Raw genomic sequence first — 12,376 nt, 5'->3', positions numbered from 1 at the left:
AGCATGCATGATATCCGCCTTAAGAGGCAACCAGATGTACAAGTTACTCCTCCTATCTCATGTTCCTTCCATACTTTCATTATGTTGTTATTCATGTCTTATATACTCAGTACATTATTCGTACTGACGTCCTTTTGTTTAGGGACGCTGTGATCATGCCCACATGTACTGGTAGACGGATTGGTGTACCTTTCTCAGTAGGGATGTTCGCACTCCATTCTCCGGAGATGCTGGTCAGAGTCATCAAATAGGATGCATGCATGTATATACATATATTTAGATGAGGTTGGGTACGGCGGGACCTTGTCCCGACCAGTTGTTGCATTTTAGTACTCTTAGAGGCTTACAAACTATCATTTAGTATTGATGTGTTTTGTTGGCCTAGTCGGCCTCAATTATGCATATATATATATATATATGTTATTAGGCCTTGTTAGCTTATGATTTATATTACAGAGTTCATATATCAGGATTGGTTCGCTCGGGCCTTCGGGTGCCGGTCACACCCCCCAAGTTTGGGGTGTGACATAAATGATACTGAATTGCTACAAACAGTCTCTGAAACAGAGCAATCATTAATCAAGATGAATACACATAAGTGAATATGAAACAAAATAAAAAAATAAACAACCACACATACCTTTTGCATATCTGTTATCAAGGTTAAGTTTGCCCCATCTCTAAGTGCAAAATCTTCCTTCAGAATTCTGACAAACCAAGTCCATGTATTCTTGTTTTCATACTCAACTACAACCCATGCAAGAGGAAACATTTGGTTATTACCATCCTTACACACAGTAACCAACAACTGCCTTTTACAAACCCCTTTTAGGAAACATCCATCTAAACTTATAGATTTCCTACAGTGCACAAATGCCTTCTTCATTGCATCACAACATATGTAAAAGCTCTGAAAAATAGGCCTACCAGATGCATCAGGTTCACCAAGTTTAACAACACAAGTGCTCCCAGGATTGGTCCTTAACAGTTCATCTTTATAGTCAAGAATTCTTCCAAATTTCTGAATATGATCACCCATGATCTCTTTCAAAAAATTTGCTCTTGCTCTCCTAACAGTAGTCTTTCCAACATGAATTATAATTTTTTTTCCAAATTAGCTCTTGCATTTTGAAAACTCATATGTTTGGCTGCTCTGTTATTCTCTTTCTATACACATCAGTAATAAATTTTGCATTACACAAGTAATTTCTGGTTAGTTGCAAGTATGCTTTGGAATGTAAGTTTTTATTTGGAAATCATTTGTGGTTTTGTCAAGACATGCATACAAAAGTCATGGACAACCATCCTTACACCTAACCCTAACCCTTTTTGGCTCATTCTCCCACTTTTCTACTTGAACCCTCCTTTGAACAACATATTTAGTTACTGTTGCTCTAAACTCATCCACATCTTTAAAGACCATACCTAACTGCCACACAACCTTTTTGGCAGTGGGGTCATGAATGATTTTGGTCTTTTCTGACCTCCTTCTTGAAAACCTTTCCCTTCTTGGCACATTTACCCCAGATTCAACACCTTCTTCATCATCCTAACACTCACCCTCATCTATTACAAAACTATCATCATCATAACTTGCATAGTAAGGCTCATCACCTCATAACCTTCCATCAAGACTTACTTTACCTGTTTCAGTTTCATCAAATCCTAGATCTATACCAGCTTCACCTGTCGGTACCTCTTCACTATCAGGTTTTGCCCTCTCCCTTCTTTTCTCCTCTGAAAAGTTCTTCTTTCAACCCTCAACTCCCTAACCTCCTCGTGCACATCACTTCCAATGTGTTCCTCATCTTCCCCACCTATATCATCTACAGATTGTTCACTATCAGCAGTTGAGTAATCAGATTCCTCTACAAAATCAGATCCAACTAGACCTAGATTTAGATCATCTTCATTAGCACCATTTGCAGTAAAAGCAATTGTATTATCAGCAGTGCAGAACTAGTAGTTGCAACTGTATTATCAGCAGGTGCAGAACTTGAAGGAGCTGCTGTATTAGTAGCAGTTTGAGTAGAAAAGGAAGCAGGCGTGTTAGTACCATTTAAGGGCTCCTCACCAACCCTTTCATAAGCCCTTATGTCATCAGCCCCTTTATTAAAAGCTGAACCAGATTCCTCCCTCTCCCCATGACTAACATTTTCTAATAAAGGGGGGTCCACAAGAATTGGTTCATCAATCAATCATGTGGTGCACATATACCTCCACTATGTCTCCATCTTCCAAAGACATACACATGTCTAAAATATCCTTATCACTCACAACATCTACCAAAATGCCACTGTTAGGTAGCTTAATACTAAATGTGCAAGTTGTAGTGTATCCTAGTTGTTTAATGTAGTCTCTCAACTCAAAATAGGACATCATATCCACGTATACATCTAGAAATTCAGTAAATTCACTACCTATATAATTTGGTTCCCCACTACTTAAATCTAAAACGCCACTATAATACCATCTTAATGTTACCAAAATAAAGTCAGCCATGTCTATTATCCAAAAATTTGGGTCCTGCCACCCAAATAATCCAAGTCTATTATAGTATAGTACTATCATAAAAGCACGGAGTTGAGCGTAGCGTTGGGATTCCTCTTCTATTTCCTGCCACTTAGGAAAAAAATTTTGGGGCCCTGCCAGCCAAATAATCCAAGTCTATTATAGTACTATCATAAAAGCATGGAGTTGAGCGTAGCGTTGGGATTCCTCTTCTATTTATTTAATTAAGTAGGCGTTTGGCCATGAAAATCAAATATTTTTCACTTTATTTGGAATTTTGAAGTTGGAGTTGAAGATGGAGTTGTGTTTGGTCATAGTTTTTGCAAAGAATACTTGGTTGTTTGAATGTACTGAAAGTGAAAATAAATTTTATGAGTTTATCAAAGAATTTTCATGACTAAACGTTGATATCCAAATAAAGTGAAAACGTTTTCCGGGAAAAAATGAAAAATTCATATGGCCAAGCGGGTGCTTAAGGAAAGCCCTTGATCAATCACTTTGGCAGTTTAGATACCAAAAAAATCTTGTTATATACTCGGTGAAAAAATAAAGTAGTCAAGTCGGCAGTATTCAAGACTAGCTTAGTCGTAAGCTATTATCTGATGGGGTTGGATAATACAAGAGATTTGTTTCTTATGCACACACTCCTCACTTACTCATATGTATTCTTATTTTAATTATTAAATTTTTCTTTTGGTAAAAATAACAGTATATCAGGCCAACCAGCCTTTGGTTTTTTGGAAATCACATAAGTTTCTTTTATAATTAAGTTAATTAATCAGTTAATGGCTGATATGAAAATATGTTAAACTTTAAAAAAAGAATTATCGTAGGGAAATTAGGCGAGCAAAAATGGGAAAGCTTGTTTTGCGTTTGTCTCTTCGTATGTATATCTTGTCCGCTACTATTTCATATTTCGCGAAAAGTTTGCCATTTACCTAGCAAGGAGATTTGTTGGTTTTAGATCTGCCCGTTGATGTGTATTTTGGATGATCAACTTTACTTACCACTCTTTATGGGTAACTCAGGTCAGTCGCTTTGTAGAATTGTATAATTAGGGTTAGAACAGTTGATCGTGGTTATGACGAACTACTATTACTTCCCGGAGGAGGTGGTGGAGCACGTGTTCCATTACCTGACGTGTCACAGGGATCGGAATGCTGTGTCTCTGGTGTGCAAGTCCTGGTACAGCATCGAAAGGCTCAGCAGAGACAAGGTCTTGGTCGGTAACTGCTACGCCGTCACTCCTGAGAGGGTGATTGCACGGTTTCCGAGGCTGAAATCCCTAACCCTGAAGGGGAAGCCTGATTCTTATGTGTTCAGCCGGGCCCCACCTCACTGGGGAGGCTTTCTTCGCCCTTGGATTGAGACCATCGTCTCCACCGGACTTCATTTGGAGGAGCTTCGATTGAAGAGGATGCTGGTTTCCGATAAGAGCCTCCACTTGATTTCTCAATCCTTTCCTAATTTCAAATCTTTGGTTTTGGTCGGATGTCAAGGTTTCTCCACCGATGGTATTGCCGCTATTGCTTCCAATTGCAGGTAACCTTGTGCCAGCCCCTGCTTTGCAATAGTCCCTCAAATTTGTTGCCATGCTTTATGATGATGCTACATATCAGACTCACAAGCTATATTTTAACCCCAATTCTCTTCCTTGTTTCTTCCTATATCGTGGGGGCTCCTGGTGGTGTGTGTTTAATTCCTGCCGATATTGCTAATGTGAAACGCACCTTATTTGGCTGCAATTTGCCCAAAATAAGTGAAACTTAAGTAATTTATTACACTACTCAAAGGGTTATTTGGCAATATTACCCTTCTGCGTTCCCCAAACTTTTCTTAAAGGTACAAGTAGTCAGCGTTTGTGATTTGAAAAATAGTTGAAAAACCCATCAAGGAGAGAAGGTTTACTTTGAAAAAGAAAAAAAAAATTAATAACCTCTTGGGCTTTGTAAAATTCATTTATTCTGGACCGGAAGGAGTACTGTTTATCAGCTCTCACACCGCCAGATACTCTGGTGGAGCATGTCTATTTGTAGGAGAGCTTTGCACTCAGAAGCAATTAACGAGATTTTTCACACATTTAGAACAACAGATAATGAAAGATGATTAAGTGGAATTAAGTTGGGACAGGTTGTCTTTGGCCAGAACTTCACTTTGTTTTCAATAGTTTGGTTTTTTGATGAAGTTCCACTAAAATGCAGGTTTTTAAGAGAGTTGGACTTGCAAGAAACTCTAGCAGATGATGCCAGAGGACAGTGGCTTAGTTGTTTCCCGGACGACTGCACCACCCTTGTCTCATTAAATTTTGCTTCTCTCAGAGGACAAGTTAACTTTGTAGCTCTCGTGAAACTGGTGGCCAGATGTCCGAACCTAAGAAGTCTGAGGGTAAATTGTCTCGTGCCTCTTCCTGTTCTTCAGAGGATTTTACTTCAAGCTCCTCAGTTGGTGGACTTGGGGGTGGGGTCCTTTGCCACTAATCCAGTTTCAGAGACTTACAATAAACTAAAGAATGCTCTTCAGAAGTGTACTTCAATTAGGAGCTTGTCTGGATTTCTCAGTACAGTGGATCCTTCCTGCCTACGTGCTATTTATCCAGTCTGCAAGAGTTTGACATCCTTGAATTTGAGCCGCTCGCCTATCAGCAGTAGTAAACTTTGTGAACTGATTCATCATTGCCGGAAGCTAGAGTGCCTATGGGTACGATTCTAGCCCCCTTATCTGCTTTCTTTTCTTGATAATTACATGACATAACAGAAACTTCTTTCTATAGATTCGAGATATCATTGGAGATAAAGGTCTCGGCATTGTGGCTTCTACATGTAAAGAGTTGCAGGAATTAAGGGTCTTCCTTTATTCGACAGAGTTTTCTGGTGTTACTGAAGAAGGCTTGGTTGCTGTATCAACTGGTTGCCCTAAGCTTAAATCATTGTCGTATACGTGCAGACAGATGACTAATGCTGCACTGATAACTGTGGCAAAAAATTGCCCCAATTTAGTTTGTTTCATGTTGCAGACTGTGAACCCAAAAATGCCAGATGCAATGACTAAAGAGCCACTTGATGAAGGTTTTGGGGCGATTGTACAGTCATGCAAAGGCCTTAAGCGGCTGAGACTCTCTGGTCTTTTAACTGATCAAGTATTCCTTTACATAGGAATGTATGCTGAGCAGCTCAAGACACTAGCCATACACTTTGCTGGAGACAGTGATGACGGGATGTTATATGTGTTGAATGGGTGCAAAAAACTGAAAAAACTTGATATCAAGAATAGCCCTTTTGGTAATGTGGCACTCCTGGCAGACGTGAGGAAGTATGAAACAATGCGATCCCTTTGTATGTTGTCCTGCCAAGTGACCCTTGGAGCATGCAAGGCACTGGCTCAGGAGATGCCAACACTCAATGTGGAGATCACTAGCCCTGATGGTAATGATGATAAAATAGAGAAGATGTACTTGTATCGCACACTGGTTGGGCCAAGGAGAGATGCACCTAATTTTGTTCAGACGTTGTAGAGGATAACTCGTGTGCATCTGCAGTTGTTTGTGTAGTTTATTTTGATAAACTGTTATGCAATCGTAATCTACCGGCGAATTAAACTTCATTTATTTATTGGAATGAGAAGAATCGATTTCGTCCGCTAGTTGAAAGCAGCTGGCCTTAGTGTGAATTTCTCCTGCTCTTGTTGACATCTGTCAAACGCGGCAAACCAATAAATATGTCCTCTCCGGAGATGTCGAATAAAAGCTTTCCCTCAAATCTTGATTATATCTACTGCTCCTTTTACGTTGATTTGTAATCCTCGTTGTATAGTACAAGTCATCTTCTCATAAACTTTGGGTCTCTTCCGGCACCCACCTTATCTTACTTCGGGGCCAATCTTTGGGGCCAATCTCTTGTATCGGTGAAACCAAACTAGACTATTTCTCGTTATGTGAATGACGCCCTAGCTTAACTCGAGACCGAGTCTCTTTACAATAACATTGAGCGGCCGGAGAGTTTGTATCTACATATAGTGGAGACTTCTTTAGTTCGAGATCTGATACTCCACCTCCTTTTCTCTTCGTTCTTTTGCTCATTTCTTGTGGTGTTTGTACTATTACTAGTCGATGTGGCTCTTGCGACTGCGAGAGTGGTGAATTGGGTAATTCATTAGAACTTCTTTTATTCTATAATCTACATATTTGCTTCGTCTTTGATTCCTCTAGTGGAGGGCCAAATCAATCAATATCTTGTCAGTTTTTATTGCATTATCCTCCCTATATGACTGATACATGTAATTAACTGGACATAGTACTCTGGATATCTGTTCCCTCGTTCACCTTATCAACAAAATGACCATTCTTGTAATTCCGGGCTGGAAAATAGGTGAGTAAAACAGGGGAACTTTGTTATTTGTAAGGAAGGAGTAAGGGTTTGGAAGAAGAGTGCCGAGGCAGAGGTCAATGGGCAGCAAGGCATTTTAACTAGTGGGTATAAAGGCTTGAAGGAAAGATGTTTCTTTCCTCAACGGTCTGGATTTCGTCAGTACTCATTTCAAAAACTTGGGCAACTGTTGAGCAAGACAAGAATGCTTCTTAACAGTTTTGTTTGTAAAAGCATAGTCGAACAACTCCAGAGAATTTTAGAGTACCTTGCAGTTTCATAAGTTGATCTAAATTACGTCACCAAAACATATTTTAAGACATTCAAAATAAGGAATTATGCTCTGCGGATGTAAACTACCCATCAGCAGAAGACATAATATATCCAACGGAACTCGTGCATCAAATACTGGTTACCTATAATATTACAAACATCCTGAAATGATTAGAACCTTACTTAAACCAGGTCGTCCTTGTCAGATAAACAATTCTAATCGACCCATCATCCAACCGACCAGCAATATTTCGCACCTCTTAATAATGAAAAGGCACATTTGGAAGTGTGAGAAAAATGAAATCATTGATGCTCAAGAAGCAAGCAAACCGACAAAAAAACAAAACTTAGGTTTTCAAGGAACCCAGTACAAAATTCTCATAGAAGTGAAAATCTTAGCTAAGAGATAAGACTAACATCTCAGTCTAATTACCTGCTTGGATTTGTTACAAGTGTAAAAGTTAAAACTGGTACATAAACTGTTTGACTAACAAGGACAAACAGGATAAGCCTGAAGGTTCCAAGCATTCTTCCCTGAATAATGACCAAGTTGCAAGCCAGCTAATTTGTATTCAGCGTTTCTTTTTGCTTGCCTTTGAAGGGGTCGCAATCAGGTACACAAATAGAACCACAATTGAGATCACAGAAACCAAGGAACCATATTTTGCCATCAACTTCTGCAAACAAGGTGAAACAAAATGAGGCCCTAATTCTCAGAACTTACAAATATTTCTATAAAGTGCCATCATTTAATCATAGAAAACCCATACTGCCTTTTGCAAAGGCAAACACATTGGACATGTAAGATACAGAAATTCTAGATTCAACTTAACATGTCGAACTTAGGGGAGCTATTACAGAGATATAAGACATGTTTTCCATCCATGTAGTCCTCATTCTTTCTAAATTCAGATACGTCTTTTCTATATCAGATATTGACTGATAACCTAGTAACGGCTTATTTCTCCAGTTTTGTATGTAATCTCAGGTAATAATAATAAGCATTATCAAATCTAAACATTATTGTAGGAAGATGTCATACCTTTGCCTGTGAATATTCACCAAGAGTTTTGGACAGTCCATGCAAAAAAAGGAAATTCATCTCTTAGCAAACTATAATTAACAAAATATGTGTTATGTAGTTTGTCCAGCTGCAGCTACTAGTATTCAAGCTTACCCAGTCAAACTTCTTCTCTGGAGGCCTATCAGCGAGTATTTCAAGCGGGAGGATTGGAGTTGAGAATGCCTCCTAAAACGAGGACATTATTGATCAACACCTATCCACATCAAGCATATCAAGTAGAAGCATATAAGCAAGAATGTCAAACCTGTAGAGCAGCCTTAGTGGGAATGCGGAATGTTATGACCGCTGGTGCCGCATGAAACACTGTTTTTTTCTGAGCTTCCAACTCAAAGGAATGGGAGAGAGAAGCCCCACTGACATCAGACAAACAAACCAACATGAAAAAACAGAGACGAGATAAAGAAATTAAATTGTCAGATGCCACCAATAATGAGAGGACTCACGCGTCCAGCCTTTCCCATGACATGGATGTGTTACCAGCGACAATTTCAAATACATCTTGAGACCAGTTGTCATCATAAAGACTCACATCATATGCCGTCCTGAATAAAAAGAGCTTGTTCATGTCAAAGGCACATCATCGGCAAATGATAATGTATATAGCAAATGGCAGAAATCTAGAGGTGGAATTTTGAGAACAATTTAGAGTGATGTCGGTTGCACAAGAAAGGATAAAAACAATCCCGCAAGTCGTTCTCTAAATTAGCTGATGAGATTCTTATATTCCTTAACTTATCACCACATTGAAACCAAGGAACTAGTCTATCCCACACATGGTTTGGGAACGAGCACAAGGTTTGAATCATGTCGAAATGTACCGAGAGATTGCTGACGGCGTGAAAAGAAAGTAAGAAACACATTATTATTGAAAAAGGAAAAATACTATTTTCACTGAATATCACTAGTGGTTTACTGTCTTACTCTTACCCCGAAGACTTAACAACCAAATTTTATTCCAAGGCGACTGAATTTTATTGTAGTAAAGATTTTTTTTATATAAAAGCTACTAAAAATATACATAATGGTTCCAGTGATATTTTTTCCAAAGAAACAGACTGAAGACCATCTTCAAATAAACAGAACCAATTCTACTGAAATTAATCCAAATATTAAGATTTGTTTGCGGAAAAACGAAACAAAAATCAGTTTTCCCAGAACTAAACCTTTTTCTAATACTAAATCCAAGTTTCTTACAAAATAAACCAAGAAGTTAGTTAGATAGTGCAGCTTCTAACTTTCCATACTCAAAGGTAAAATAAAAAGAGAAAGGCACTAGGACAAAACTTAATTATGTAAACCCCAAACCCCACATGCACAATGTACATGGCAAGTCATAGGGCCACGCACCATATAGCACCCCTTAGATATCTAGTCTCCTATACTATTTTAGGCAACAGATGAGCACTTTGATTAAAGCGCCCCATGAATAATGTGATCTCACATGTTAAATTGCCCTCTCATATTGGAGAAACCAGGAAAAAGCTAACACTCAACCAGAATGATGCTTAAATCTGTCCTGATGAAATGGAAATCTAAGTCACAGAAACAGTGTCTTAAATTTCCACAATGCAGAGGTAACCCTTTATACTTCCTCGCACATAAAAATATAGATGTTAATTAAATCTTCAGGTGGTCATTAACCAAAAGATGTCATAGCAGAATCAAGGTTCAGAAGATAGGACTTCAGGTAGCAGCTAAGGATTGCAGACAGTCTAATACGGTAGCTAAGAGGAACTTCTCCGCCATGCTGAGATTCAGATTCAGATACAGAAGATGACAGACTTTTCAGCTTCTCGAGTCGTGTATTTCATAGCGAGGGTTCTTAGCATTATGCATCGGAGATTAGCCACATGTTCGAATATCCTTGGTCTAATTCTTTCCAGTGACGTTGCTCTAAACTGGACTGAACCTAAACAGATATGGGCCACTTGATTGCTTACTTTAGCATGATGGATTAAGCCCAAGTTTCAAGTTGCCCGTTAATAAATGGGCAATTCGCAGGAATGTCCTTATTTTGGATTGGTCTTTAATTTTTGCCCATTAAACTTTAACTGGTCCCATGTGTTGTCCTTTCACATTTTTCACAAAAATTAGCAGATAAGGATTGCAGACAATGATTTTACACTCCAAACTATCAGCTACAGCCTACTATTATCAATCAAAGACTGGAACTAAAACATTTAACCCTTCATTTAATTCATCTCAGTGTTTGTTCATCAAGCTTGATAAAGTTTACTCAACTGTTGCCTGTTGGTGACAAATCAGTTGTATCAAACTACAATTACAACCATTAAGAAGGGTCTTACTACACCCTAAAGATCAACAAACCGTAAAAATCAGATGACAATAGACACAGAGATGAAAGCTAATCTAAAGTGCGATAAGAATCTTTTACTCTTTTTATTCCTGGCAACATACAAATATAATGCTTAATTACTGAGGATGGGAGGTAAAGTCAAAAGGGGATTCCAGTAAAGATCATTTTGCAATTTGTTGTCTCTTTTTCAAAAGAGATGCTTCACCTTCAACAAGAAGAAGATAGCAATAAAACATCTTATAGGGATTTCGATAAGAAAAGAATCAGATTTCCCGATTTGAAGTTGCACTTCCCCTATACAGCAATAGGGAAGGGAAAAAAACAACAAGAAAGGAAGAAGATAATTCCATAAATTACATTTAGTAACCCAATAAAATAATCAGATCAAGAAAATTCGTATCCCTATTTGGAAATGAAACAAGAAGAAAACTGAGATTAGGCTAGCATGTAGCATAGAACTTAATATCCTTACCAATTGAGCAAACTATGGTTATATCTATTAGCTTTGACTCCACAAGTAAGGTCGGAGAGAGGCAGCTCGCTCTCATAATTAATGCTAATTACTGCGGATTATCTCTAAATCGAATCCTTTTCCTAATATGGAAAGAGGAAACAAACCCGGATTTAGGGAAGCAATGCATGAGATCCTAACAAGAGAATAGAGATGCAGGAAGAGTAAAAGAGGGAAGGCATACGCAGATCCTTGGTTGTAGATGTCGATGGAGATGGAAAGACGTTCGATGTCTGATTTGACGCGAGTAAGAAGGGCTTTCTTGTGTGCCACGATGAATGGCCCGTCGGAGGCTGAGATTGTCCATGACAAACATAATACAGCTAATACGGTAGCTAAGATGAACTTCTCCGCCATGCTCAGATTCAGATTCAGATTCAGATACAGAAGATGACGAGACTTTTCAGCTTCTCGAGTCGTGTATTTCATAGCATTATGCATCGGAGATTAGCCACATGTTCCAATATCATTCGTCTAATTTTTTCCAGTGACGTTGCTCTAAACTGGACTGAACCTAAACACATATGGGCCACTTGATGATGGATTAAGCCCATGTTTCAAGTTGTTCTCTTAATAAATGGATAAATTACACATTTGGCCCGTCGGTAAAAATTAATTACATTCACCAGCCAAAAGTACAACTAATTATATATGAAAATGTATATTTTATATATATATATTAATATATACATTTGTTGGCTATTATTTTGGCGGGCAACTATTTTGGGAAGTTTCTCATTTAATAAGGTGAATTGGACAAATGTGATCCTTCCATGTCACTATTTAAGTTTTGACCTTATTTTAAAAAAAGTATAAAAATAGATTTACAACCAAAAATCACCATGGCCACTAAATCTTCACGATATTGGTGGATCTCCGTAGAATAGTAATCTTGTCACAAATTCTACTCACCGCCAAATTTTGGATTCCAAATCTTGATTATTCTAGTGGATTAACATAAAATCTTCAAGCTGCCTTGTCACAAAAATCTAATGATCGCCAGAAATTGGCCACCCAACCCTAACATCATATCTTGTTTTGGAGGCTCTTCGGGCGGGAAAGCACTTGCTATCGTAACCTTCTCTCCCCATCTGTGAAAAATAGTGCCGAACTCATTTTTATTCAATTATAGGTTTGGTCCAAAGAACGAGAACTAGCTTCCTTTATTAAGTTGGCGGTTCGTCGTAACATTCATTTGAAAATCAAGCTAAATTGGATTGGAGTAATATTTATATCTTATCAGCGTAGATAAGATAAATCAGTGTCAAGCAATTAAAGCAAATAAAAGGATCCATATCTGACCCAGACAGACGCATAAT

The 12,376-nt window shown here is 38.3% G+C and overlaps 2 protein-coding genes across 2 annotated transcripts; one reads left to right on the top strand and one right to left on the bottom strand.

The window, feature by feature from the left end:
* Nucleotides 1-3,064: 3,064 nt before the first annotated feature.
* Nucleotides 3,065-6,150, top strand: LOC132621841 (protein AUXIN SIGNALING F-BOX 2). The gene is made up of 3 exons (XM_060336294.1): nucleotides 3,065-4,053; nucleotides 4,713-5,208; nucleotides 5,282-6,150. The coding sequence occupies exons 1-3, from the start codon at nucleotides 3,593-3,595 to the stop codon at nucleotides 6,020-6,022; spliced, it is 1,698 nt and encodes a 565-aa protein (XP_060192277.1). The 5' UTR covers nucleotides 3,065-3,592; the 3' UTR covers nucleotides 6,023-6,150.
* A 1,282-nt stretch (nucleotides 6,151-7,432) lies between these two features.
* On the bottom strand, nucleotides 7,433-11,524 carry LOC132622144 (uncharacterized). Its single transcript, XM_060336688.1, has 6 exons — nucleotides 11,242-11,524; nucleotides 8,673-8,771; nucleotides 8,474-8,582; nucleotides 8,323-8,394; nucleotides 8,188-8,193; nucleotides 7,433-7,822 (listed from the first exon to the last, which is right to left on the bottom strand). The coding sequence occupies exons 1-6, from the start codon at nucleotides 11,496-11,498 to the stop codon at nucleotides 7,718-7,720; spliced, it is 648 nt and encodes a 215-aa protein (XP_060192671.1). The 5' UTR covers nucleotides 11,499-11,524; the 3' UTR covers nucleotides 7,433-7,717.
* Nucleotides 11,525-12,376: the final 852 nt, after the last annotated feature.

This window comes from Lycium barbarum, chromosome 12, assembly GCF_019175385.1.
Source record: "Lycium barbarum isolate Lr01 chromosome 12, ASM1917538v2, whole genome shotgun sequence".
NCBI lineage: Eukaryota > Viridiplantae > Streptophyta > Magnoliopsida > Solanales > Solanaceae > Lycium > Lycium barbarum.
The sequence above is the reverse complement of the archived record's forward strand: the minus strand, read 5'-3'. Positions and strand labels throughout refer to the sequence as shown.

Coding starts and splice junctions, on each gene's coding strand:
- LOC132621841 (XM_060336294.1), top strand. CDS start 3,593: ATGACGAACTACTATTACTTCCCGGAGGAGGTGGTGGAGCACGTGTTC. Junction 4,054..4,712: donor GCTATTGCTTCCAATTGCAG/GTAACCTTGTGC, acceptor ACTAAAATGCAG/GTTTTTAAGAGAGTTGGACT. Junction 5,209..5,281: donor GGAAGCTAGAGTGCCTATGG/GTACGATTCTAG, acceptor TTCTTTCTATAG/ATTCGAGATATCATTGGAGA.
- LOC132622144 (XM_060336688.1), bottom strand. CDS start 11,498: ATGCATAATGCTATGAAATACACGACTCGAGAAGCTGAAAAGTCTCGT. Junction 8,772..11,241: donor ATCTACAACCAAGGATCTGC/GTATGCCTTCCC, acceptor CTTTTTATTCAG/GACGGCATATGATGTGAGTC. Junction 8,395..8,473: donor CCACTAAGGCTGCTCTACAG/GTTTGACATTCT, acceptor TCCTCGTTTTAG/GAGGCATTCTCAACTCCAAT.